The sequence below is a fragment of the Rhodnius prolixus genome, unplaced genomic scaffold (assembly GCF_049639745.1).
Source record: "Rhodnius prolixus isolate KJV_2025 unplaced genomic scaffold, Rpr scaffold_1, whole genome shotgun sequence".
Classification (NCBI taxonomy): domain Eukaryota; kingdom Metazoa; phylum Arthropoda; class Insecta; order Hemiptera; family Reduviidae; genus Rhodnius; species Rhodnius prolixus.
In genome coordinates this window covers 5,881,022-5,907,779 of record NW_027411581.1, presented here as the reverse complement: position 1 = coordinate 5,907,779, position 26,758 = coordinate 5,881,022, and the positions used below count along the sequence as shown (strand labels likewise).

The 26,758-nt window shown below is 33.2% G+C and overlaps 1 protein-coding gene and 1 long non-coding RNA gene across 7 annotated transcripts in view; both read left to right on the top strand.

Annotated features, from left to right (window-relative positions):
- LOC141452976 (uncharacterized) overlaps positions 1-17,068 on the top strand; it is a 219,027-nt gene extending 201,959 nt beyond the window's left edge. For all 6 annotated transcript variants that reach the window (XM_074125638.1, XM_074125621.1, XM_074125629.1 and 3 more), the window contains 2 exons: positions 10,248-10,922; positions 14,375-17,068. In XM_074125638.1, the coding sequence (XP_073981739.1) occupies positions 10,248-10,922; positions 14,375-15,130 (1,431 nt within the window). In that variant the 3' untranslated portion in view covers positions 15,131-17,068. The remainder of the gene's footprint in view (positions 1-10,247; positions 10,923-14,374) is intronic.
- Positions 2,118-5,658, top strand: LOC141453073 (uncharacterized). The gene is made up of 2 exons (XR_012457765.1): positions 2,118-4,752; positions 5,051-5,658. It is a non-coding gene; the product is annotated as an uncharacterized lncRNA (long non-coding RNA).
- Positions 17,069-26,758: the final 9,690 nt, after the last annotated feature.

Here is a 26,758-nt window from a genome sequence, read left to right as displayed (position 1 = left end):
TACGATGTAAAAAGTTCCTTGACGGCAACTTAGATGGTAGAACTCTATACATTCTTCACAGGTGGCAATTTAGGAGGGATACCTTAGTTCTAATTGTGTCCAACGAGCTTACCAAGTTCAAAGCAAAATCCATGTGGTCACTTTTAATCCTCAAAATAACGGAGTAGTTCCGTTGTAAATTCAATTCAGAAAATTAGGCATCGATTGCAATACTTCCTTTTTTTACTTTACTTTTTTTTTTAGAAAACAAATTTTATGAGTATATAATTTACAATAAATTACATGAAGGGAAGGAAATGCTAGAAATAGAAATACTGACTCAAAATAGAAGAAGTAAAATACTATAAAATAGTAGATAATAGTAATTTTCTATTGTATTTATGTATCAGTCATAAATTATTTTGCTATCGTTCTTTTCTATCTTTTATTTATCTATTTCATTCTTGGTTTATTATTCACCCCTCTCTGCGGACGCTTTATTACACATTACTCTTCAGTGTGTAATTATTACGTACCATTAATTTTAATTAGTTAGATAAATGGGAGCCAGATCCCGTCTTTAGATCCCCTATATAAGGGAATAATTAACTCCAAATGGAACAGACATATATGGCCATGGCTACCATTATATTTTGTCCCTCTAATTATTATTATTATTTATTTTAAATTCATGCCTTATTTAGCTAAATACATATATTAATTTATATAATAACTCTGAAAACAAATGACACTGCCTAATGAGTTCTGTAAAGAGATGGTGTAAATTTTTTTCAGGGATGTGCAATCAGCGTTCTTCTACAAAACTAATGTGCTGAGGGAATGAAAATAATTTTTTTTTTTTTTAACGGTAAAATTAAAAAGTTAATCCCTAGGGATTTGTCAAAATTACTGTAAAAAGTAAATTATATACTATTAAAAAAGTAAATAGTACTTTATTTAAAATGCATTTGAAATGATTAAGACATATAAATAAGCAGGTTTTGAATAGCACAGTGCCTATTTCAATTTTGAACTATTGAATATTACGCTCTTTAAAGTCATTCCGATCAAATATATAGATCCAGATGAACAAACTGAACTGAACACGAGCTTGTTGCTTATACTTAACTATTTAAAGTGTTATTTTATTATTTTTCTTATTTACGCATTATTTATTAAGTAATTGGAATCACATGTTCACCAATATTTAATTCAACAACAATTATTTCCCAGTACTAATGATATATGTAGGTATAACTAAATTTCAGATATTCAGTAATAACTTTTTCAGCTTGAATTCGCGCGCCCCCCTTGAATAAAATACAACTCCAACTTTACTATTCTAAAACATTATACACACACTAAAAGTACAGAACCCTGTAACAATTACTAGCTTTCATTAATTTTATTTTAATATTTTTAAAACAATTTTATGATTCATTACCATTTTGTATAACAGACATACACTGTATGTAACCTCCCTCGCCCATTTAGCAAGGGTGATGTGGAACGGTAGCGCTAAGTAACCTCAATTTTTGAAACGTACACGTGTGTGTCTTGTTACAAGATCGGACAACTGTTGGCCGTTGCCGTTATTTTCTGTACATTTTTTCTATTTCTTGGCAATATCATGGTTTTATTTCTATTTAGAGGAGAAGTTAGACTTTGAGTGTAAAGTGTTGGATGGGGCTCATGAAGCCCAAAAGAGGTAACTTTTTGTTCAATTTTCATCAAAAAGTCCTGATTCGATCTAAAAATGAATCAAGAACAAACCTCAAAACCTTAGCATCTTCATTCTCGGTTCGTTGAAATCATGAGACATTTATTTTTCAACTTTCCAAGACGTCTACAGCAGCAATGTGGATTATGTCCAGTGGCCCAGCGAATTGTTTGAGATGGGCAAGCATCCTTCCAAGCCTTGAAAGCATCATCTTTGGTTCTCGTAAGCGTCGATCAACCTTGTAAGCTATTTTCGACAAAAAACATATTCTAGATCGGTCTTGTAATCAACCACCTTCCTCAACTTGTACTGTAGGAGCTTGCCAGATACCAACAATGCTCTTTCTTGATCCTTCACTTCACAGAAGAAAGGGTTCCGACTCTATAACAAAAGTAAGGCCTTCCCCAGGTATGTAACCTAGAATTTCTTAAGACTGTTTTAGCACAAAAAAAAAAGAACAAACAGGTTTCCCTTATTTTATAAGCTCAAAATATTGTGATTAAGTTCGACTTTCTAAAAAAGTCCTTTACAAACCTTGACGATGACTTGAAATTAATTATGTAAGAATTAAGTCCATCCCAAGTACCGTTATAATATTTAAAGCTGGATTCATTGATGAGTATTTAAAGTATAAGTTATTACTTTTATTAAAAAATGAAATACAACTTTTTTCGAGAAAGAAAAAACTCGAAGAGATAAAAAGGAAAACAACTTCAAAACCGTTAAGTATACAGAAATGAGGGCATCGTCATTATGTGTATATATATGATATTGAATCTTCTCCCTTGGGCTGTCACACACATATATATGTATCCCCACATATTTATTTCATAATGTCTAAAACACATACAAATACATATACTGAACTTTCATTTCAAAAAAAAAATGACAGCTTGGATAATTAAATAAATATACATTTTTATATTTTGTGTATATTTTGAACATTATTTCTGTTTCCAACTAGACACTATTTTATAGTTGTTAAACTTTAAAATAGTTACCGTAAACAAGGGAAGGATATTGTAATAAATAATAAGCTCATGATGACGCACTATTTCGCCTCGTAGTGCAGATGTTTTCTTTTTTAGTATTTTAAATTATAATTGTGAACTACTTATTAATATTAATGGAATCTCCTGAATCTTTGATGCAGGTTTTATTGAGGAACTCTTCGGGGAGAAACAACTACAACATTTTGAGACTTTCAAAAGTGATATATTTATTGATTTTTTGTCTACTTATATTTACGCATTCCATGATAGTAATATTTACAGCGATCTCTTGCATTCAGACTGTAAAACCACACACTCTGTGACCACAAAACGTAACACTGCTAGGTTAATGAACTTTAAAAATAGTTTTCCCTCCTTATCAGCTTCAAAGTACATACAAAACTACAAAAATACCCAATTTACTTGTTACTTGTTAGTGAGTGAATACAATTTATTTTAAATTACACACATTGCAATCAGACAGTGCATCAATAGAGAGGGTAGCCTCTACTTCCACCTCTACCTCTTGCTCTTAAATGTTTGTCGCTGCTGACTCTTAGCTCGCTTCTACTCTGATTTTATCTCATGAAGATTCCTTATAGAGCATCTCTCTTTTTAATTTAAAAACAAAAACTCCCTAGATATTGGTAAATCGAATTACACCAAACTGAGGTAGGTTCTTACCAAACATCTTATAGCTGCAGGAGCAAAATATGAATTGTCATAATTCGCAGACTTCAAGAAATAAAATTAAAATATAAATGGGCCAGAAGCAAGGTTCGCTTGGGAATCCAGTACACCAACCAATGAACTAATCCATTCCCTCTTTAGCCTTATTTATTTATTTTTTTTCAGTAAGAAAATTGGTTTTGAGGTTTGTGGAGGGGGACCAGGCTGAACAAAAAAAAAATGTAATTTTAGTGTAAACAGCGGTTCAAAAGAGCTTACACTTTAAGAACTGTTCTTAGAACTTAAGGAATACCATTTACACCAAACGAACAAGACATACAGTTGTTACACTTTTTATAGGCTCTAGTTCCTTTGATGAATAATCATTATTCTATCATGATTTTAATGTAAACACCTAAGCCTAATTATTTAATTGTTAACAGTTCAATTATAACATCAAGATTGTTCTGTTCAACCCTGCACATCGCCTGACACTATCATAGCTGTGACGCGAATTCAATCTCTCCATAAAGGCAACTAGTGGGGCTTAGGTTCTCAGGTGTGCAAAGATCCTCCACCTTAGCCGGTTCGTTCGCTTTTCGAATTCCCTTTGATGAGAGGTATTAATTTTGAAAAATCTTTTCCCTAGACCATTACACCATACCTTCTTTTTGACTTACCCGTTGAGAAATATTTCTAAATGGATATGAATAAAAAAAGTTCATCATAATTCTTGGCAAAATCAAATTAAAATTCTCTGATAATCACAGACGTAGAGACAAACAATCACTTTGCTCACAAGATAAAAAGACTAACCAACATAGTGACACACAAACCATTGTTCAAACAACCTAATTACAATAATCGCTCAAGCCATTATCAAATGTGAACATACATTTGTGTCTCTCTTGGTAATCAATGGTATGATTTAAGGTCAACTTTAATTTCTAGCCAGTCAGCCTCATAGTAAATTGAAAAGATCTGTGATCTCATATATAAATACTAACAATGGCTATTGTTATAGACTCAATACTAGGCTAGATAGTGCTAGCTCTTGTATGCCATCTAATGATAGAAGAGGCTGAGTGGTTTGAATACATGTTTGACATTTACTATTTAAATTAAAGAGTTAATAAAACAAAAATTCTAATCCAGGTTTAAAAATTCAAGTCAAGCTCAGCACTATTATCTCTCTGTCTCTCGTCCCTCCCTTAGGTGATGATGATGTAGATAGCTCTAATCCACCCAGGCAGAGCTGGAGCCCATGTCCTGTTCAACAAACCACCCAGCGAAAGGCAAATTGACAATCCTCTGTCTGACAATGGCTGTCTCTTTCTATAAATCTCGAACTATATACTACCAGGTCTATGGAGTTGTTGCCTTTAGATCTAAGTAAGTTCTGACTATACAAATATAGAAATTTTGAAGAAAGAGGTAAAGTTGTTGATTATATTCGTTGTAGCAGCTGGTTTATTGGATCCTTTAACCTGCCTCCTTCATCCAGCAGTGTGGGACAGTAACATGAAGTTGAATTTTCTACTACCAAACTAATTAATATACCTCTGACGTTGGATGAAGGTGCGAAACCGGGCAGAGATACAATGAACATGAGTGCTGCGACGGATAAATATCAAAGATATTTAATAACGAATTCATGATTAGAAGTTCACTTTTTATTCTTTATCTTTAGCGGCCGCAGTTTAATGAAAGAAAAGAACATTCCATTATTGCGGAATTCGACTTAGAAGAAAGAATCTGTCTTTTTTAAATGATTACAACGTTAATTAAATAATTCCTATGTGTAACTAGTATTTGATCAGCAAAGATAATTTTTTATTTTCAGTTTTTTTTTGTATTAAAAACACGAAATTCAGTGAACATACTTTTGACCAAAAATGTTACTGTTTATTTAAATTTTACTCCCTCACTAATTGACCAATTGTAATAAAATTAATTTAAATTCTAATTTTACTTAAATTAATGTAAATAAATTAAAGCTAAGACTTATCATAGAGACATTAACAGCATTCATCACATGAAAGAATTACTAAAAAGTAACTTTGACAAAGACTATGAACTTACTAAAAATTTAATTAAAAAATTAAGATACCATAATGTATGCAAAAAAAGTACAACGTAACATTTAAAGTTGTTTATTTATTTTACCTTTTATTTTTTAATTTTGAGTATTAAATAAAATTTAAAAAAAAAAAAAATATCCAATGGCTTTAATTTTTAAATGACACTTATTTTGTAACTAATGTAGATTGTAGATAATAAAGCATCTAAATTAAGTAATTCTTGTCCATTTTATTTATTTTTTCTTACAACCAAATAAGTTCTTTGTCCACAAATCATTATTATTTTTTAATTGAGTACATGATTTGTAAAATCAAATTTATTTATTTACAACCCATAATATAAAAGTGATATAAAAAAAAGTTTGGTTGTATAAAAATAGAAAAAAAAAACAAAACAGATTTAGCACCTGAGATTTTAACACGATAAAAATATCTTTGATTCCAAAAATATGGAAATCTAAATTTGTTAGATTTGAAACCCCCCGAATTCTACGCCCAGTGAACAGTATTACATTAATAGGAACCATTATTACTTAATAATATGAAAAGGAAGACTCATTATTTGCAATAATTTCTAGAAACACAAGTTATTTGAGCTTAGTTTTTCTAAAATTAATTAACACTATTCTAATGCCAGTGATATATCGCTAATAAAAGCTATATATCTCAAAAAATAATTAAAAAAGAATCGACTTCATTATTTTTACAAAGAAAATAGCATGTTTTTACTAAGAAAAAACTTAGATAAACATATCTTTTTACTTAAACACAACTAGGTAAGCAAATTATTCATCTAAATTATATATTTGTTTATATATTGTACATTTATTTATTTAAAGAGTAAGTACCACGAAGAATGCATAAATTTGTTAACGATAACAGTGTTTGTTTTTTTTTCATGGCATTACAAGGGACGAAAAGATTCAATTTATGCTACATTGTAATTATAGCTAATTTTACTAACATTTATTAATAATAACATATTTGAAATTAATATTTCTGTATATAAAAAAAAGTGTTCAAGATGACACGAGTCCTTTCTGCCACGACCTATGAACACAATTTCATATACAGTAAATCTTTTAAATATAGTGGTAGCTTAACAGAATGAATAATTATGCTAAAACTTTTATATTAACATTGAACTAAAAGCCCATACCTACCCACTCTGTAAATAGCCGTACCCTTATAGAAAAAATTACAACACAATGGAAGGTTCATTACTGCCACAAATGTTACTTTTTTTTAGCTTAATAATATGTAAATTCAGTAGTAAAAAGCTTTAAAAACGTTGAAAATTTTAAACTAGTTTTAAAAAGCGCCACCAGATAACAGCACTTACTGGACAAAGTACTTTTGTAGTTTTAAAAAGCGCCACCAGATAACAGCACTTACTGGACGAAGTACTGTTGTAGTTTCAAAAAGCGCCACCAGAGAGCAACACTAACTGGACCCCTATATATAGACGACTCATACAAATTTTCCTTCAGTACGTTCTAGGCGCTCAAGGGGTGAGGACATATTGTCGGTCTCTCCAAAAATCGTAGTTCCGAAAAGCGCCACCAGAGAGCAACACTAATTGGATCTTTATATATTTAAAAATGTTATAAACAATTTCCCTCAGTATCATCTAGTCGCTGGTGGGGAGAGGATGTGTTGTCGGTCCTCCAAAAATGTCCAATGTAACACAATAGCGTCCGTCACATTTAATATATAACTGTGATCCAAAATATCATCAAAATCATCTGGACAAGACTTATAAAGAAGGAAAGTTATTACAATAAATGTTGCCAAAAGATATTTCAATAAACAAAAATAAAAAATCCTTTTAAAAACATCTAAGAGAGTTTTAGATGTTGTTGCTTTAAAAAATCAATCAACAAATATATCATTTCAAATAGTTGCTATCAAAATGTCTAAATGTTAAATTAAATAATAGTTTTATTATAACAATGGAACAGTATCCTTTAGAAGACAGAAAAAGTTAATTTGCTGTTGTAGGTTTAAAGCGGCCGTAGGAAAAGTAAACGCCCCACCCTCCCGCCCTGCGAATTTATCTTCCCTATATAGACAGCATGACAAGACGTCCACTATAGAAGGAACTGACAATTATTGCTATTTTTTCAGTAAATACAATTTATTAAAGCTTAATTCTAATTCAGTTAATTAACAATAACATAATACCACCTAACAGTAACTTTTTTAATTAGTAAAAAAGTTTATTACATTAATTAAATGAGAAAAAACAATTAAGCATAAAAAGTTTGCTAGTTCAACAAATGACTACCAGACTGCAGAAGTATCAACTTGAAAAGTTATCACATCCAAATAACCTGTAACGGGTGTTTTAAAGGTTTTTTAATGTTGTTTTAAATAATTTTTTTGTGTTTTTTTTCAAGTTATTTATTATTTTTACATGCATATTATAAATACATATAATAACTACATAATACTTGTTTTATTAATTGATCACTAACCTAATGTAATATTCTAAATAAATAATATGCCTAAATATAACGAATTAATGTAATATACCCAATAATTATTGACCATAGACATCGTTGGACAATACATAAATAAGGCAAGAAATAGTAATAATAATTAAAAAAAAACAGAATCAATTTTCGCTTGGAAAATAGTAGTCAATTATACATCGACATTAAATAAAGATTATAATGCGTTTATAGTTGAAAAGTCTTGTCACACGAGCAATTTTTATTATTATTTACTATCTTAAAACTTTATTAACAATAACAACACTCCACTTTTATATTAACTAATTTTATCAGGTTAAATTAAATATGAACATTTTAAAAAAATATTAGCCTGTTTTTACGTAAAAATAAGTTTCAAACACTAGCCCCATATTGCACGCATCCTGTAAACACAATTTCATGAATAGTAAATAATCTAATACTGATTGAATATTATAATAAAACTTCTATAAAAAGATTAAAATAGGTTAAAATTGAAAGCTTTCCTACCCATTTTGATGGAACCATGGAACAGTATTACGTTTGCAGAAAGCCTCTGTAGCACTAACAACTTTTCTGTAATAAGAGTTTAATTTAAACAGTTCATTACATCCAATTTTTTGCCATTATTAAAAAATTATACAAATAAGTTTTTAAATTACCTGGCACATTACTGTATATTAGCTGTGGCAATTGATTTTTAAACAATAGGGATTTGATTGTTCTGGTTGTACTGAACTTATAACAAATCATAGTTTTTCGCTCCTCGCTCTGTAACAAAATAATAATATTGACCAAAAACTACAGCAACAAGTACGAAAAGATTAAATTTTTGCTATTATTTTTAAAAAAAATTATACACTGACGCAATGAACTGGTATAAACACAAAACTACCCTAAACCTAGACTTAGATTCTGGAAAAAGATCTATTTTGCTTCAATTCATTGTTAAAGCTTTGTTTATAGTCGGTATAAATGGTGTATAACTAAAATAAAGTAATAACTAATACAACAATTCATATTCCCTAATTTATGTTCGGAGAACCTCAAAAACTTAACATATATTTTACGCAACAACTTAAACAAATATGCATGATCAAAACTTATTGTAAGAGAAAGTAAAAAACAAAAAATGCAGATTTACAACTGAAAAATAAAAACTAAAAAAATAAAGTAGCTGTAAATATTTGTAGCGGAATAAGTGATTGCACTTGAATAATTCAATTCACAAGGCCGCTGTAAATAAATTGAATGTGATTTGAATTGGATGGCATATATCATCTATTGTTCTATTCAAATATAAATAATGTGTCCATAGAAAAGAGAATACATAAATTATCTACTTCTTATTAGAAGAGGACATGGGGAAAGTGATGCTGTGGATAATAAGGTGAGGTACAGAAAGAGATAAAGGAAGAATTCGATCTTGTTGACATGGCCTACTACGAGAGATGATTAGAATAAAGGCTGTGGGAATGGAATACCATTTATCAACAACAGCTAACAACATAAGCTATTAGTCAAGTTATTAAGGACTAACTTTGATTTGCAATAGGGTAGGTACGCCATAATGGCAGGAGAAACTGGCGAAGTTAAGATAACTCTTCTAATTCTTTTATTTTGAATGAGTCGCTTACTTACGAAAAAAGATCACCAACTGCAGCACCATTCAACTCCGTTTCCAAAGAGCCGCGGCACGAATAGTTGATGAGAGCAAAAAATTTTTTACAGGGTGTCGTCCACCCAATCTATTTAATTTACACAATAGCAGAAGAATCAAACAAGCTAGACTGTGGAATCTGTGGTAGGCTGGCAGTTGCTCTTATAGTCACGTGACAAAAAGAATTTACTCACAATAGGGTTCTGAGGGAAGCGGTTAGCGTACTGGACTCCCACGCGGAGGTCCCGGGTTCAAATCCAGCTGCTGAACCTTAGGTTTTCTCTTCCTAGGAGCTTCTTACAGCTCACTGTCCGGTGATGGACAGTGTTGTCTGTAACGACAGAATACTGTCCGGAGGCCGGCAGTGCACTGGAAAAAGCTCCGGGCGCCAATAACCTTAGATGTTGACGCGTCTTAAATCATAAATCATCATAACAATAGGGTTCTCTCCTGGGGGGAGTGGAGTGAGCCACACAAAGATTCCTCTTTCAAGGATGTTCGCATTTCTAGTCAAGGAACTGCATTTTTAGGGAATGCAGAGGCGATAAGAAATGTTCCAAGTTCCAAGTTTTTATTAAAAATCCCAAAATTAGAAAATATCGTCCAATCACTCTAATGTTTAGTTTAAACTATTCCAAATTTCTAGTTAATTTTTATGTGTGTATGTTTTAGGAGACAAGACAGATGAGCCCTCCAATGGTAAAGCTGCCGATAATACCGCCGGAACCCATATCGCCAACAATCATCGACACAAAACCAATAATCAAAGAAGAGATCCCTACACCACGTAGTAATTCACCAACGAATGGTATAAAATTGTGTAAACTGAAAGAGAGAAGATTACGTGAATTCTATCGTGAACAGAATGCTGCTGCCGCACTGTTGGCTTGCGAAGAGCCCAGCGATTTACGTGTATTCCATCATCATGCGCATCAACGATCGCCAACAATAATCTCGAAAAATAATAGCAATAATACTCCTCTATCTAGCAGTCCTATCACCGCAGTAACGCCACCAACAGCTACGGAAATTATAACCATAGTGAAACAAGAAACTACCCCGTTACAATCCTTGGTAGGACTATTGGAAGAACGGACCACGCCGATAGTAGCCGATTTACCACCATCGTTACTTACCCACGATAATGGCCAGACAACGAATAACGATAAAAACAACAACAATGAAGATAGCCAACCAGAAGGGAAGCCATATTGTTGTGCGGTATGTGGTAAACAGTTCTCTCATCGGGGACATTGGTCGGCACATGTCAAACTGCACGAATCGCCAAAACCGGAACACACATGCACACACTGCAGTAAAGTGTTCGTCACCAGGGCTTCCCTTAAGGTGAGTTAGTCTCTCGTTTTCGTTCATGTTAAAAATATTGTTATTTCTAGTTAAGTATCTTTTCGTGATTTTAATCACAGTTTTAGTCACTTCCTCTCACAACCGTTACCAAAAAAAAGTATTGCGATCATTTCAAATTTGGTTACGGACAAAATTATTTTTATAAAAGTTCTACACGAAGTGACAATAGGAAAAAACGGTGTAAGGACAAATTGCAGACGATTAATTGATTTCTTTACAAAGTAGATAAATGAAATAATTAAAATAGTTAATTGATAATAGCCCACGCCTTTATTCTGCACCTCATAATATAAATAAGCTAATTTAAAATGCTAGAAACTTTAATATTAAAATTGAATACTCAACCTAAATAGCACAGAAAGGTGTCTTTATCCCCGGACAAGTCTGTACTTCGCATGCAGTAACTGCCGCTTTTCCCTGATGGAGGCAGCAGCTCTTCCCATTTCATCGGTGACCTTGAATTGCAATTCTTTCTCTTCTGGGTCACGCTAACTGCTTCTTGGCTTCTTGTTATCCTATAACCAAAAGTATTATTCGTAATTTTTACAACAAAGAACTTCGTGCCACAATATAATCAAATTACGGATAGGAGTAGGCGGAGTCGATAGTTAGACCTGCAACAGTGATTCTAGTCCTTACTTGAACTCAAACGCACAACCTCATAATATAAATTAGGTTATTTAAAATGACAGAAACTTTAATATTAAAATTGAATACTCACCCTAAATCAGCACAGAAAGGTGTCTTGATTCCCGGACAAAGTCTGTACTTCGCATGCAGTAACACTCGCAAGGTGCATCCTCTATGCCATATTTTAGCCAGCAATATCGTATTCTGGAAAGAGGTCTTAAGTCCCAAAAAAATTATTTTTAAAATTAGATTTGTATATGTGAAAAACAAGTAATATAAAGTCTATTTCTTTTCAGAAGGTACTTTACTATAAGTTCCTTATAGTAACCAAAGGCCAAGGACTGAAATTGAACCTAGTAAGCACACTACATGTTAGCTTTGCGGGCCTCGCTCTAACCGCTCGGCTACCGCGTCGCCGAACGATTAGTCATAATAACTGCATCGGATAAAATCCTTCTTCTTCTATGTTTTGTCTTATTTCTGTACTTCCTGCATTTGAGGAATTTTTTCCACATACTGGACAAGCATACACAGGCAAATATGTATGATAGAGAAGGTGCTGTTTGTATGTCTCAAGTTATATACACCAATACAGTAGATTTACTCTCCAATTTACTCAATACAAATAGACCAAAGCAATAAAATAATCTTATGCTATTTCCAGTGTAAGAAACTCCCCCTTGCCACCACCGTCTCCAACCAAAGACCTGGTGTCTTGTCTTAATGAATCTCAACTGCCTTCTCACTTCATCATTATATCCTTATCTCCTGTTCAGAGAAATGTTTCCATCATTTTCTCCCGTTCTCCATTTTCATCAGATGATGCAGAACCAATTTTATTACCATAAAATTTATATACGTACATGAGTGCAGTAAAAGGTTGATATCTTTTTGCCCATATTTGTACATCATTATGTACATATGTACATGAGTATTTACTTTTGTCCGCTTATTTCCATTTATTTTACTGATATTTACGTGCACAGAGAACGTTAAATTTTATCTTATTATTTTAAATAAACATAAATCACATAAAATTATTATCTTTTAATAATAATTGCCTTGTTATTTGTATAATAATAAATGACTTAGTCAGTCAGTTTAGTGTAGTGTGAGACGGAAGTAAAGTCGAATTCTCTACATCAAACCGATAAATCTAAATGATGGAACCAAAACCGCTCTGGGTAAAATACGTACGACGAAGGATTATCAAGTATTGTGTACCTAACCATATTTTCAAAAAAAAAGAAGAAAATTAATCAGCCTAAATAAGTTTTTTATAGCTAAGAAACCACTTTTGCTCTATGTTACACACTAAATTTCTTACAAAATATTGAGAGAGAATTCAGAGGAATTTAAGAAATGTATACTTACTTCAAATGAGAGATTAGCGATCGATCTGGATCCTAAAGCAGGAGATACCGGGTTCGAATCCAGTTGAAGCCCCTTGAATATTCTTTTCTATGAGCTCTTATAAGCTCAATGTGCCTAAAACGAGAGAATATCCAGATGCCAATCTTCTTCTTCTTTATTCTGGGGCGCTACAGTCCTGAAAGGACCCGGGCCTCCTCCATTCCTCTCGATCGTGGGCTCCAGATCGCCCGTGCTCCTCAGGTCTGCCTCCACATCATCCAGCCACCTCATAGAGGGCTCGATGACGTCGACTCCCTGGAGTGCCATATAGCATCTTTCTGGGCAAACGCTCCACATGACCCAACCACCTAAGGCGTCCTTGTTTAATGGAAGGCTACGAGATCCGGTTCCTGATATAGCTCTTTCAACTCTGTATTCGACCTAATCTTCCATCGGTCCGGATGCCAATACTGGGGATAAAATCATTATAAATACAAAATTACTCAAATAGTAGAAATATTAATTTATACAAACAGTAAGGGTTTGATTAAGTTTATTAGCTATTTTTGTGAATATAAATTAATTAAAATCATACTTTTTTTTCTGTAATTAAGCAGAAATAAGCCTTATTAGATCTCATTGCAGAAAGTTCGTAAAGCTAAGAAAAAAATATCAATAATATTGTAATAAAATATATGAATCGTTAAATTTGCCTTTACAGATACATATTGCTCGTAAGAGAACCATATTATTTAATCTATTCCTCTTCAAGTTGGTTTTTTATTTACTTTTATCTTGCGGCTGTGGGAAAAAAGATAAAAAACTCGGCTCCAATTGGACCAAATTATGTTGATGAACAGAAAAAAATGTTGCATTCTTTTTTGTTTTTGATACTCATTTACATTATAACTAGTTGTATAACTAAATTGAGACCTATTTCCTTCAATAAGTCTCTCACATATTGCACACCTGTAATTTCATTCTAGTAAATGGTGTGCATGCATACGAGTATCTTGGAGCATCAATGACTAACCTTAAGAACTTGCTTTGCACCCTTTGCAAGTTCTTGTAAGTTAGTCTCGCAAGTTACACTCCAACATGGGGGAGGGCAGGTCTCCAGGTCCTTGTAAAAACAAAATTTTATTGGCATTAACGCCTAACAGTTCTTCAAAGCATTGGTCTTTAAAACGTAGCCTTGAATGTGTAAGTGGGAGTAATATTGTTTTGGTTGAGGATGTAAGTCCAAATAGTTGGATCACTTAAACTATCTCTAATAATGGTAGTGTGCTAGTTGGGGAACGGTTATTTGTGATGCCGGTAACATCACGTAGAGGGACCCAAAAAGAATAGAAAGTGCCTCAGAAGAGGTGGCTAGTTCATTCAACTTCTACCCAATAGTTAGTAATTAATAACTGGACAAAAGATGATCTTTCTTTTATTGTTCACAGGTACACATGAGAACACATACCGGCGAGAAACCTTTCCAGTGTCTGGAGTGTGGCAAACAGTTCTCCCAACTAAGAAACTATAAATACCATAGATCTGTGCACGAAGGTACACGTGAGTTTGCGGCCACCTGTCCAGAATGTGGTAAATACTTCAACGATCGTGGTTATCTCAGTTCACATATGAAAATCCATCGTAATCGCAAAGAATATGGCTGTGAATTTTGTGGTAAAAGTTTTAATCAACGTGTAGCGTATAATATGCACGTACGTATACATACAGGCGAGAAACCGCATGTCTGTCCGCATTGTGGGAAATCATTCTCTAGGAAAATGTTACTAAAACAACATCTACGTATACATACCGGTGAAAAACCATTTTCCTGTGTAGTCTGTCAAAAAGCGTTCGCAGATCGTTCAAATATGACACTGCACATGCGCCTACATTCTGGTATTAAACCTTATTCGTGTACAGTGTGTTCTAAATCGTTTACGAAAAAACACCACCTGAAAACACATATGAACTATCATACAGGTGTTAAACCATATACTTGTGAAAAATGTGGCCTAAAGTTTAGCCAATCTAGTAATATGAGGACTCATTATAAGAAATGTACCTCAACGGGTGGTCTAGTGACTGCGAATAATAATACAGGCAGTGGAGTACAGTCAGCTACACCACCTATGAATCAATCGCCGATTTATTCACCATTGCCTACTCCGGAAACAATGCACACTCAACTAGGTGTAAATACGTAAAAGAAGTATAAAAAAAACTCTATGTGCCATTAAACTGTTGTTATATTATACATATTTTTTTAATATATTTGTAAATACATAAAAAAATACATGGAATTTATTTTTTATAAGAAAGATAAAAAAAAATACAAGTAAAATAAAAATCCGCGGTTAAAAATGAAGTGATTTCACTGTAATGTTCAAGAATGTTGTATATTTTATTTATTTTTTTATATAAAAGATTTTCTTAAAAATACAAAGGGCTTTAGGTAAATTGGTAAACTGTTTTCTGGGAATTCAGAAATCAAAGTAGGCACAAGATTCGGACGACTGCTTTTTGCAGCAGTTCTTTGATGACCCTCTTAAGTCTTTCCTCGGAGAATTAATTGCCTAAAAGAAATTGGTATCTTTAATCAAAATCCTTTAAATTCTAGAAGTTTTCCCCCACTTCTATTGAATTTAAATAAGGGAGTCTGCGTACCGTCTTTATTAAACTCTAAGTTTAGCCCTTCCTTATATTGACACTAAAATCCCCCATTTATTTCTTTCTGTAATACTTCTGGCTATTGCAGAACCTTGCCATCGTTAATTGTATTTTTCTTAACATTCTTGGGTCTATCGCTTTCCTTCTCCATTATCACATCCTCCTCTACATCATCCAACCATGGTTACCCACGATCCTTCGCTTTCACATCGATGAACTCACTCTCTACCCTGTAGTTGTTCCACCCACTGAAGACTAGCCATCTCAGCTGCTCTTGCAACTATTTTTAAAGAACATTTTCAGCACCTAAACCTAGTTATCCTCTTTTCTACAGTAGTTATTACGGTCCACACAAGACAAAGTGTCGGAGAATTGTTACGTTAAAGTCCATTTGGCTCTTCATGGTGAAATGCTTTTATTTAGAGCTGGCCGTAAGGCAGGCAAGACGCTCATTTTCAGTTTCGTATAACTTGGCCCTTTTTTTAACTCAACATAATCGACTCCACAATCCTGATAACCAGCTAAGCTTTCCGAGGAAATCTTCAGCGTGCTGAAAGCCAGCAAATAGGGACAAGTACTTCCCGACATTAGGCACCTATCCGCCAAGCCATCCAGGAAGAACATATCTCGAACTACCCAAGCTTTAAAAAGGTGTTTCAGGCAGGACTTGCTGTTGTCTACGCAACCCTCCTCTCAAAAGCAAATTACATATATTTTTTTAAACACTGCTGAGGCTTAATGGGACAGTTCATAAGGCCCTTCAAAGTCTGTCACAGACAGAAAAGGCGGCTTCTTCGAAGATCCGCTTCCTTGGAAGTTTAGTTTTCATACGACATGGATAGTACGTATGACAACTTTGATTGGACCGCCCTAGATTTTGCCTGTAGGTTTGTTAAATACGAACATTAGCAGGCTCTATAGGTAATGAGTGAACGTTTGAGATGTCAATGTACTAAGGCCTTTTCGTGTTAAGAGTACTTTAATGCGCTAAAAAAATGACGAATTCCTCAAAAATAGCCCAATTTCTTCAATATCCCAGAAAACTGAGTACCAACTCAACCGAAAGAAGTCCGTTATTTTCAGCCCAAAAATAGGGCTTTTGTGATAAAATTAATAGTTGCAATTCTATGTTATTTTTCGTTAATTAATTGTGATTATGAATGAATTTTTCTTTTTTATTGTTATTTAATTTTCATTTTATTGTTATATCTTTTTTTTTTGTAATTGTTGAGTTTTTATAGAAATAATTATATTTAAAGAGAAATTATGTTTCCTTTGGTGATCTTAAATGAAGATAAGTTTATCGATATCTATCCGAGCCATTGTTATTATTTTGTGAAAACGTTTAAAGTAAAAGAAAGACTTTGTTTTTATTGTATTGTAAATATTAATCTATTGTTTTTTTAATTATATTTATTTATTACTTTTTATTACAATCAAAATATATTTTTGTTTTTTACTTTTTTTTTCTTTAATAGCGTTCAGTTTTATTTATCCTAACTCTTATAATATTTTTAAAAAAGTTCAACATACAAAAAAAAATAACCTGAACTTGAAACCATTCACTATGGAAGTGGAGAAAAAGTTGAAAACATTTATTGTAACCTAACAAACAGGGAACATGTTAGGACTTAGGATAGGATATAGCTGGACTATGTTACTTGTGCACGCACGTGTATATACATTTTATGTATGTAAGGGCTTTATACATACGTATTATATGTTTATACTTCCGGTGTAAACCTAATTTTGAAAATCTATAGATCGCAAAACCTTCTGTTGCTAGCAGATCAAGGGAAATGAATGTACATTTAATATTTCATGCAAAAGAGAGCGGTGGGGAGATCACTTAGTAGATGTAGGTTGTTGGTAGTAACAAGGCGCTTGGTTGGCCAGCCTAATAAATATACCACAACCAACAAACTGTAGAGTTAGTAATGTCTCATTAGTAACCAGGTAGTAAAGTAAGGCAAAGTGAATGGGCTATCCACAGTAGCATCAGTAGCATACAATTTAAGTAACCAAGATTACTTTTATAAGATATTTATAGTAACAGCTTACAACGGTTGGATGGAGTTTTAAATGATTCCTATGGTTAAAATACAATGGATGTAGTGTCCAGTGGGGACAGTAACTAAGTACGAGAGGAAAGTAAAGCGAGGGGCACCCAGTTAAAAGTTGATTGTATTACAACTTATCTAAAATGTTCACACATAACTTGTGAGTGACCACTCTACCAACTAAAATACGATAAACATTTCACAGTTAATTGAGAGAACTGTTAGGGGAGGGGGAGAAGTGGCCATCATCAGATGGGAACAGCATGTTAAAAGGGCCCTTACGATTGTTTAACTTACGTTTTTTTTTTTTATTCTCGTATTAGTGAAGTCCAAGACACTACCCATTTCTTTTTGTTTCACTCTCTCTCTTTTACTATTACGTAAGAGGAAGTCTCTTGCAGAAAAAACAATTTCTACAAAATGGAGTCTCTTTAATCAAAGTCAAAATCGTTGGAAGTAAAAACTGTTGTTTCCCTTAAGTGCTAATACATTTTCCCGTAAATTCAACTAAGGGCACTTTTGAATTATGGAATGGACAGATTCTATCTAAAGTAACAAGCATTAAATGTGATTCTAAATGTCAAAAATTTGAAAAAATGTTTTGAGCTAGAACATTAGTAATAGTAATAAGAGAAAGTCCATATGAGGTTCATACTTAAAAAAATAAATAAATAAAAAACGAAAATAACGTTGAAATTTATTTGGTTACCTAATAATTTTAACATATACACTTATAATAAATAAATATAATAAAACAATTACAGTGTAACCTAAATATAATATAGAATTTTAATGAAAAGGCGAGGTGATATTTATAAAAATAAAAAAAAATACGCGAAACAATAAGTAAGACAAACTGCCATTTAAAAGCAAACCCACAATGGTATTACAGAGAAATACCGCACAATGAACAACACGCTTCAAGCGAACTTAAACTATATTATTTATTATTATGCAAGTCGTATACACATTCACACATACCATACATATATACACACACACTACATACAATAATGTTCATAGTAGTTCTTAGTAGATTCGACCCCACAATCATTCAGATGTTCTTGGATTCTGTACTGACCTCTTTCAGGAACTTTAGAGATCATTCCACAAACATTTTCGAGAAAACTTTCTTTAAAAAAAAAAAGGAAGAAAATATCTGCGACCACTCACACGACTTCCTTTTACCTTAGTTTACGTAATTTAAATTATCTTGAATGAAAAATCAGAACCGAGGGGAGACCTTGAAGCTAGGTAAGTATAAGATTATTCTGTTATCTGTCCTCATTATAGGGCACGGACAGGTTCAAAAAAAACACCTTCACAAGGATGGAGGTTATTTAACCTGGAATCTCTGCGTAGACTTTGACAGAAAATGGAGGAGGAAATGGTTTACTCATAACCTGTTAGACTGCGTAGGCTATCGTGAGGTTACGATATTGAGATATTTGATTTTTTACAGCCTGAGGAAATCATATCGCAACTAAAACTGGTGAGTAAGATCTTGGACCTAATAAGAATGGGAGGATTTACTAACTAGATTACCTAGGAGATGGTACAATAAGCCTCTTTGCTGCCTGTGCCTTGGGGAACAGGATATTATCTAGAAATTTTCAATATTTTATACATGTTCTCTTTAAAGGTACCATTTCCGAAACAAAAATCGCCAAAAACTACCCAAATCTGAAGAGATTTGGCCCACTTACGGTTAGCCAATTTCCTTTAAATGTAAAATTTGGTAACATATTTAATTCATATTATCGCTTAATAGATGGTAAATCCATAGAATTCACTGAAATGGCGCTTTAGAGATATTCCTAAATACCCCTTTCGACCTGAAGTGCCCTTATTTGAATTTTCCAGGAAAAACTTCTGCTCAAAGAAAATAAAAAGAAAAAATGGAAAATCCATTCAGTAAAGGTGAAGAATTTTTTATGAGTAACTTTCTAATGGTTTTAATGTAAGCTGGCTACTTTTTGCCAGATACTGGACACTGTTCTTTCGTTACTGACAGCAGTGTCCGAAGAACTGCACTGCAGTAAAAAAGAAAAAAACCTCTGGCACAAATGACGTCAGCCTTAGACGCAGCTTAAATTAAAATAATAATAATGTAGCATTTACTCTGTCTTTTAACACTGCCTTCCTGATCCAATAGATGCAGAGCATATCTCCTCCAAAGAGCGTGCAAAGCGGTTTTGTACTCAAATTTCTTCTGCAGCAGCCAAACAGCACTTTCAGGCTAAGAATCCCTTTCAAACTCGTACAGAAGAAGATGACCTTCAGTGTTAGGGGTAGTTGTGCGCTTCAGTCTGCAAAAAAAAAAGACAAACCAATTAGCTTCCAAATATAGTTAGGTCCTCAGTGCTGGATAAAATAAAAAGATAATTTGTTTTAATCATACAAATTTATTTAGACAGACAACAGTGCTAGCCTACTGGCTATATTTTTTAAGTGCATCTGCTGCACCGTGTGCTATTCTTGAAAACTATCAAGAAACAGTACGGCAAGAATTGATGAATCAATCTAAATAGCATTCATGTATCAGATAAAAATTTATCGCTTTTGTTTGGAATTCTGTTCATGAAAATTGATTTTTAGAAGATGTTCTGATACGTCCTTCCTTTACAAATCCTTTTAATGCATTGAACTTATGTTGAAGCCAACTTGATACTTGGTAACAGTTCCAAGTTTGAGAAGATCCTTGCAGAGAATTGTAGTAACAAGAAGTTATACTTCCTTTTTTTTGAGTGAAAACTTAACATTTGAGAATATCTAATTCCAGAAGTTAATACTTTTTTCCAATATTTTGTATCTTTTTGTACAATATGTTAGAAAAGAATACTAAAAGGAGGCATATGGACTGGTTGGTACAAAAGCGTCTTCATGAAAACAGAATTGGTTAAAACAAATTATAAAGAGGCAACGAACAGTTAACTAACCAAGACGTCTGTGTTGTCTACCAGAGAAGGCCAAATTTGGACATAACTGGCCTAAGGGAAATATATATATATTTTTTTTTTTGTACTTCAGAGAATAATCCTCCATTTTTATTTATTTCTTTCTTTCTTTCTCTTTCTCTCTCTCTCTCTCCTTAATTTCTATTCACCCCTGCAGCTAGTTTCAGTTTTCAAAATTAAATTATCTCAATACAAATGTTAGTTGCTTGATTTAAATTCTTGAAGGAATTCGTTATGCTAGTTAATGTATTTCGCGGCAATCAGGCTTAATACACTCTGGCTAAGATCTAGGATTTCTTTAGTAGAAAAAAATATTACGAAGAATCTCCCAATTTTTTTTTTTTAACTACTCTTTATGGCGTAGAGGATTTGAAAACTCGCCTTTTACCAATGGCCAAACGATTTTGCTGCGATAAGTACACGGAGTTGTGCTATATGAGAAGAATGTGAGCCACGTTATAAGTTTATACCATTTGTTGTTAAATTACAGCTGACTGTAATAGTACCTGTTGTCGGTGTTTTCTTTATGGAGAGGTAAAACACATTATTCAAGTTATTTGGTCCCGTTTTATTGTTATTAATTAATTCTTTTGTTAATTAATTGCGTTAGTACCTTTGACTAAGTAAATTTTGTTTACTTGGAATATACTGTACCTCGACCTTTAATTGTACGGAATATTCTGTACGGCGACCTTTAATTGTGCCCCCCCCCCCAATGTCTTAGATAAAACCACTCATTCTACAGACCTCCAGGTGATGAAACTATTCGCCCAGGTCTTCTAAGGAGGAACCGGAAGAGCTTGGTACCTCTTCCCTCCATTGCCATCTCAAGATATTCTGAAGAAAACTCGACCAAATATAAAAAAAACTATGAGAGAACTAGGTAGGATATATTACCTACAAAATGCAGGTAATTATCCAGGTAGTCTAAGCAAGAAGAGCGGAGAGCTGGAAATTTTCCGAACTAAAAGAACTGATAAAGTTTTACTAAAACTACAGAGAAATTGTCACTTTTTAACGTTGGGTTCCTTGTAAATAGTCAAAGAGAAATTAAGCGTATTGAAGGACTAAGTTAGTAAATCACATTAATTTTAATAAAAAATAATTGTAACATAAGTAATAGTAAAAGTAACTAGGTACTTACAGCCCAAGGGACTCTTGTTGCTATTGATTGTTCAATGCTGACTTCCATGTCGAACTGACGAAATATGCCAAAGCATCCTTCCTTCATACTCTCCTTAGATACTCGACCGAAGACACACTAAAAAAAAATAAACAAAATAGGATTTTAAAAGAGTTACAGCCTTAGGAAGAATATAGGCAGACTAGTAGGGATAAAAACTCTTCGGCACCCAAGCTACTGCACGCTCAAGTACGATAGTTTATGAAATTTTTATTCCCCCTACAAGTGCAGCCTTATAGCTTGAACGCAATCTTAAGTTTAATTAGAACAGAAAACTTCTTCTACTTCCCAAAGGTTTGCTTCTGAAAGCTTACTGTTTCTTCTCCATGTAGTTTCAGTATAAGAAATCAATCCTTCTTCACAGAACCAACAAGGCTTTGTTTTCTCACCATTTTTCGCATTATCTCCAGTAATCTCGAAGGATCAGAGGTCACATATTACGAACTGGCGATTGCAAAGCCTATAGTGAAATGGTAGCATATAATCGCATGCTGGCCCTAACTAACCACTTCTACGGATCTATCTCCAAGAGCCGTAAAGCCAAGCTAAACTTGGAACAACTTCTAGGAAATCGTTACTGGTGCAGGTTGACTAATGTCCTACTAAAAATATAACACCCTACTTCGAGACCTCCATAGTTCTGGTATTAGTAATATTATCTACAAATAACAGTAATAATACTAATAATTACCAGTAAGTACATCATATTGTCACTATCAAGAAAAATTATTTTACACGTTTTCACTTGAACTTTCTCACCTGTTTTGATAGCTAATCTATCTAATATTAAACGATATTACAGGAAAAAAGAAAGTTATATTCTACCATTTCAAGGACATTTTCTCATATTTTTATATAACTATTATCACGTTTCTCCGTAGGTATTCAATGAAGAATCAAATTATGCAATTAAATTTTTTGTCACTAATAATAATACATAATGAAGTAATTTGTTTGCTTAATATTAATTGCAAACTTGATGAACAGAATAAAAAAAAAGGATAAAAAGTGTTTGGAAAAGTGATTACGTAAATCATCGTACAGATCAGCAAAATCTAGCTTATTATCACACAACAAATTGTACATTTCCCAGAGCTATAAACTATGAACAAATACTCACTAAAGGAAGCCACAATTTTATCTATCAAGTCGCAATGGTTTTAGTTTATACCTTTTTAGTTTTATGTACCTATCTAAACATAGTAACCTTACCTGAGTAAAGAAACCTATAAGAACGCTACAATGGTTAATAATGCCCAGCAAGTGTTGCACTCTGGTGGCCAGATTTAGTACTAGTACTGGTTATAAAAATATAACCTGTAGATATTGCTAGTAAGTTGTCACATTTTGGTACTAACCATCAACAACGCAGCTACTGAAAACTTCAAGTTAATTCATCTGTAACCAAATTTCCGAAAATTTGGTAACAGAGGGATTAACATAAATGTTAATGCTCCTAAGAAGAGAATATTCTAAAGACCAGTACTGGATTCGATCTCCGATTGGGAATTCAGTACGCTAACTACCTTTCTTAATAATATAATTACAACTAAATTAACATTATTTTATTGTCTAGTCAATTAGGGAGACATAAATAGAACAAACAGACAAAAAAAAAGTGCTTCATCACAGTGTCCTCTGCCTACATTTCAGATATGTTTACTCTTTATAGAGTTGTTGACGTTTTTTTTTTTTTTTTGTAACTCGCAAGGTGACAAAACATTAACAATGCAAATTCTTATCACAATATATTTATAGAGGAGCTTTTTGAAGTGTGTAGGTATGTATACGCTATCCTATTCTAATTAATAAATATTAAAATGTCCACCGTTTAGAATTACACCCAGTATTAGAGTTATCAATTAAACAACCTATGTACATAGTTACAAACAAGTATACATAGAAATATAGATTAGCATAATATTACTACCCTCCTCACCATCTTTCTAATTACACACAATTACCTGCTAATTATTTACACGTGTATCATATATTAACTTATTTATTGGAGAAATATATATGTATGTATATTTAAGTAAGAGAAAATATATTGATAGTTTAGATTTTCCCAAGTTGGGGACAAGCGGAGCTAAGAAGCTTGTGAAATGTTGGAACCAAAGATTTCTTTTTTTTCCAGTCTAAATTGAATTTGAATTTAAAGCGTTTCTTAAAAATGTGAAACAAAATGTTTTAATTTCATCATCTTTCTAGTAAAAGAAATATTGCTAACGTTTTAAAAATTCAAACAGTCATGCGCACTACTAGTTTGTCTTAACATGGTTTTTAAAAACTGTTTCTGGAAGTTTATTTACCTCATCAGCTGTCTTGTTTTTCCCTTTTAAAACCCACAAGATCTAGAATTATCTTGTCGGCCTTATCTTAGCAAATAAGTAAAAGCCACCGAAATAGAAACTACCACTGATAGATCTGTTCTTTTAATGGTGGTGGAATTTGTCACATAGCCACTCCTTCTTAATTACACATTTAACTTTATTTCTATGGTACTGTCAAGATGGAACATAAAAACACTTCTTCTCCAACCATTAACTTAGAAAACGAGACATTTCAAAGATTATATTTAGATAACAATAACTAGCTAAATAAAACTAGATAATACATAGGAGTAATAATTTTTTTGAGATGAAATTACAGTTTTATAGCTACCGTATAAAGAAGAATACTAAAATTATTATAGTTGTTATTATTACTATTATTATAATCATTATTATTTTTATTTCTTGAAAATAAAGAAAAAAAGAAAAATAATGACGCCTATTTTTTGAGGAATTCATGTTTATGTCTTATACGTGCTTCTTCATCATAAACGTTAATATTTCTTAAATATACAGCTGTATTATTTTATTGTTTCAACTTTCTCTAAGCGTGTGACTTCACCTGTCACGAACATTGACTCGAACCTGCCCCGTGCGTCCGTAGCGATATATTTTAAGACGTGAACATAAACCACGCTACTGACTATCCTTGATTGCGTATGTTAACTCACATGACGTCCTCTTGCTATTTTTCTCGAAGTTATACACTTTTCAGGCTATGATTTTTGAAATATAATGATTACTTACGAGGTGTGGCTATTAAATAACGAGTCTGATGCTGCTACAGAAGAACTACGCAGGCGCCAAAGCTTAACGACCGACAGCTGTGCAGCGTAAAGCCTTCTCTTTCGATTGCAGCGTCTCATGTGATTGTAGAGAAATCTGTCTGACCGGAACCCTCGTTTGTGTAAGAGGTGTTAGTTTCGTTTTGCCGAAAACATGATACTTACACATGTAGTAGAGCAACGAATTATCGTGAAGTTTCACATGAAACTTGGTAAAACCGCTACAGAAACTTATCTTTTATTAAAAGAAGTTTATGGCGATGAATGTTTACCACGTGCGCAACTTTTTGAGTGGTTCAAGCGTTTCCAAGATGGCCAAGAAGACGTCGGAGATGATGACCTCCTGGGTCGCCCTTCCACGTCCAAAAAGGATGAAAATATCGATTATAATTAATCAACATTACTACCGTGAGGTGCTTGCTCAACTCCGTGAAAGAGTAAGGAAAAAACGACCCGATTTGTGGAAGAACAAATCACGGTTTCTCCATCAAGACAGCGCGCCGGCTCACACTACATTGTCTGTCAAGACGTTTCTAGCCAAGTATAACATCCCAGTTTTAGGCCATCCGCCTTATTCGCGTGACCTGGCCCCATGTGACTTTTATCTGTTCCCCAAAGTAAAATCTGCATTAAAACGAACACGATTTCAGTCCATTGATGCTGTGAAAGAAAAAGCGGCACGCGTCATGCAGGAGCTCGCAGAAAAAGACTTCCAGCACTGTTTCGAACAATGGTAAATTCGCATGGAGCGTTTTAGGGATAGGGGTGGGGTGTATATTGAAGGTGATAATAACTAAATAAGTATAAATTGAAAATAAAATGTTTTTTAGCAATAGTCTCGTTATTTAATAGCCACACCTCGTACATTACTATACCTAGTCCTAAGTCCACAAGTCAACCTAGTTCCTAACGCTCACTAGAGAGAGGGGTGATGATTCAAGCTCTTGCATGAAGAGTGTTTCTTTACAATTTCAACACTTGGTTGACATAAAATAATAGTCTCAATAGTTTGAAAACTTAACCGTACCTCATAACTTGTAGAATTAAGATTTTAGTGTGCTGTCTATCGTACATGTATTTTCACCAAACAGAGAAATCGTTCTGCATACTTCTGAAAGTGGAGACGTTTGTTCATCACGGCGAAAACTGAAACACAGATATCATGTATTTAGTTTTGCAGCATCAGATAACAGACAATGAAAACATTCATAAAGTGACTTCCAGAATCAGAATATCCTTGAAAATTTTAGCAGCACATTTAAATCCCTATTATACATAATATATAAGAACTAAGACCATAGATTATACTATATATAAATAGGTACTTTAAAGGAAAGCTAGCTAACAACACACCATCTCTCCAGCAATGCCTTTTTAATTAAATTAAAAAATAAAAATATTTCAAACAAAAGTCATGATAAACATAAGTACAATGAGCCACATATAAGGAGCACGCCCAATAGGCCTTTTTTGGCTGCATTGCCTTGGAAACAAACCCCATAATCTGATCTAAGGGAAAAGCCGTACGTTAGCCCTAGCCTACTTTATCTTTCAGTCGTTTAATTAAAATAAATACAACAGAAAAATAAATTTTAAATGCCAGACTATATAGGGGCTTAAACAAAAGGAGGTAAAATATTTAAACTAATCAAGATTAATTGAAAATAAAATAAGAAGCTGTCGATAAAGTAATGATAAAAATTAATGATATTATTTGATCAAAAAAATAAAATAAAATAAATAAAAATAAAGGTGTAAGGCTCCTCCAGGTGATGGTTAATTAAAGAATGTCCACCCAGACTACCTAAAAGTATAAAAACCGTAATCTCAGGCTTGAATCAGCATGT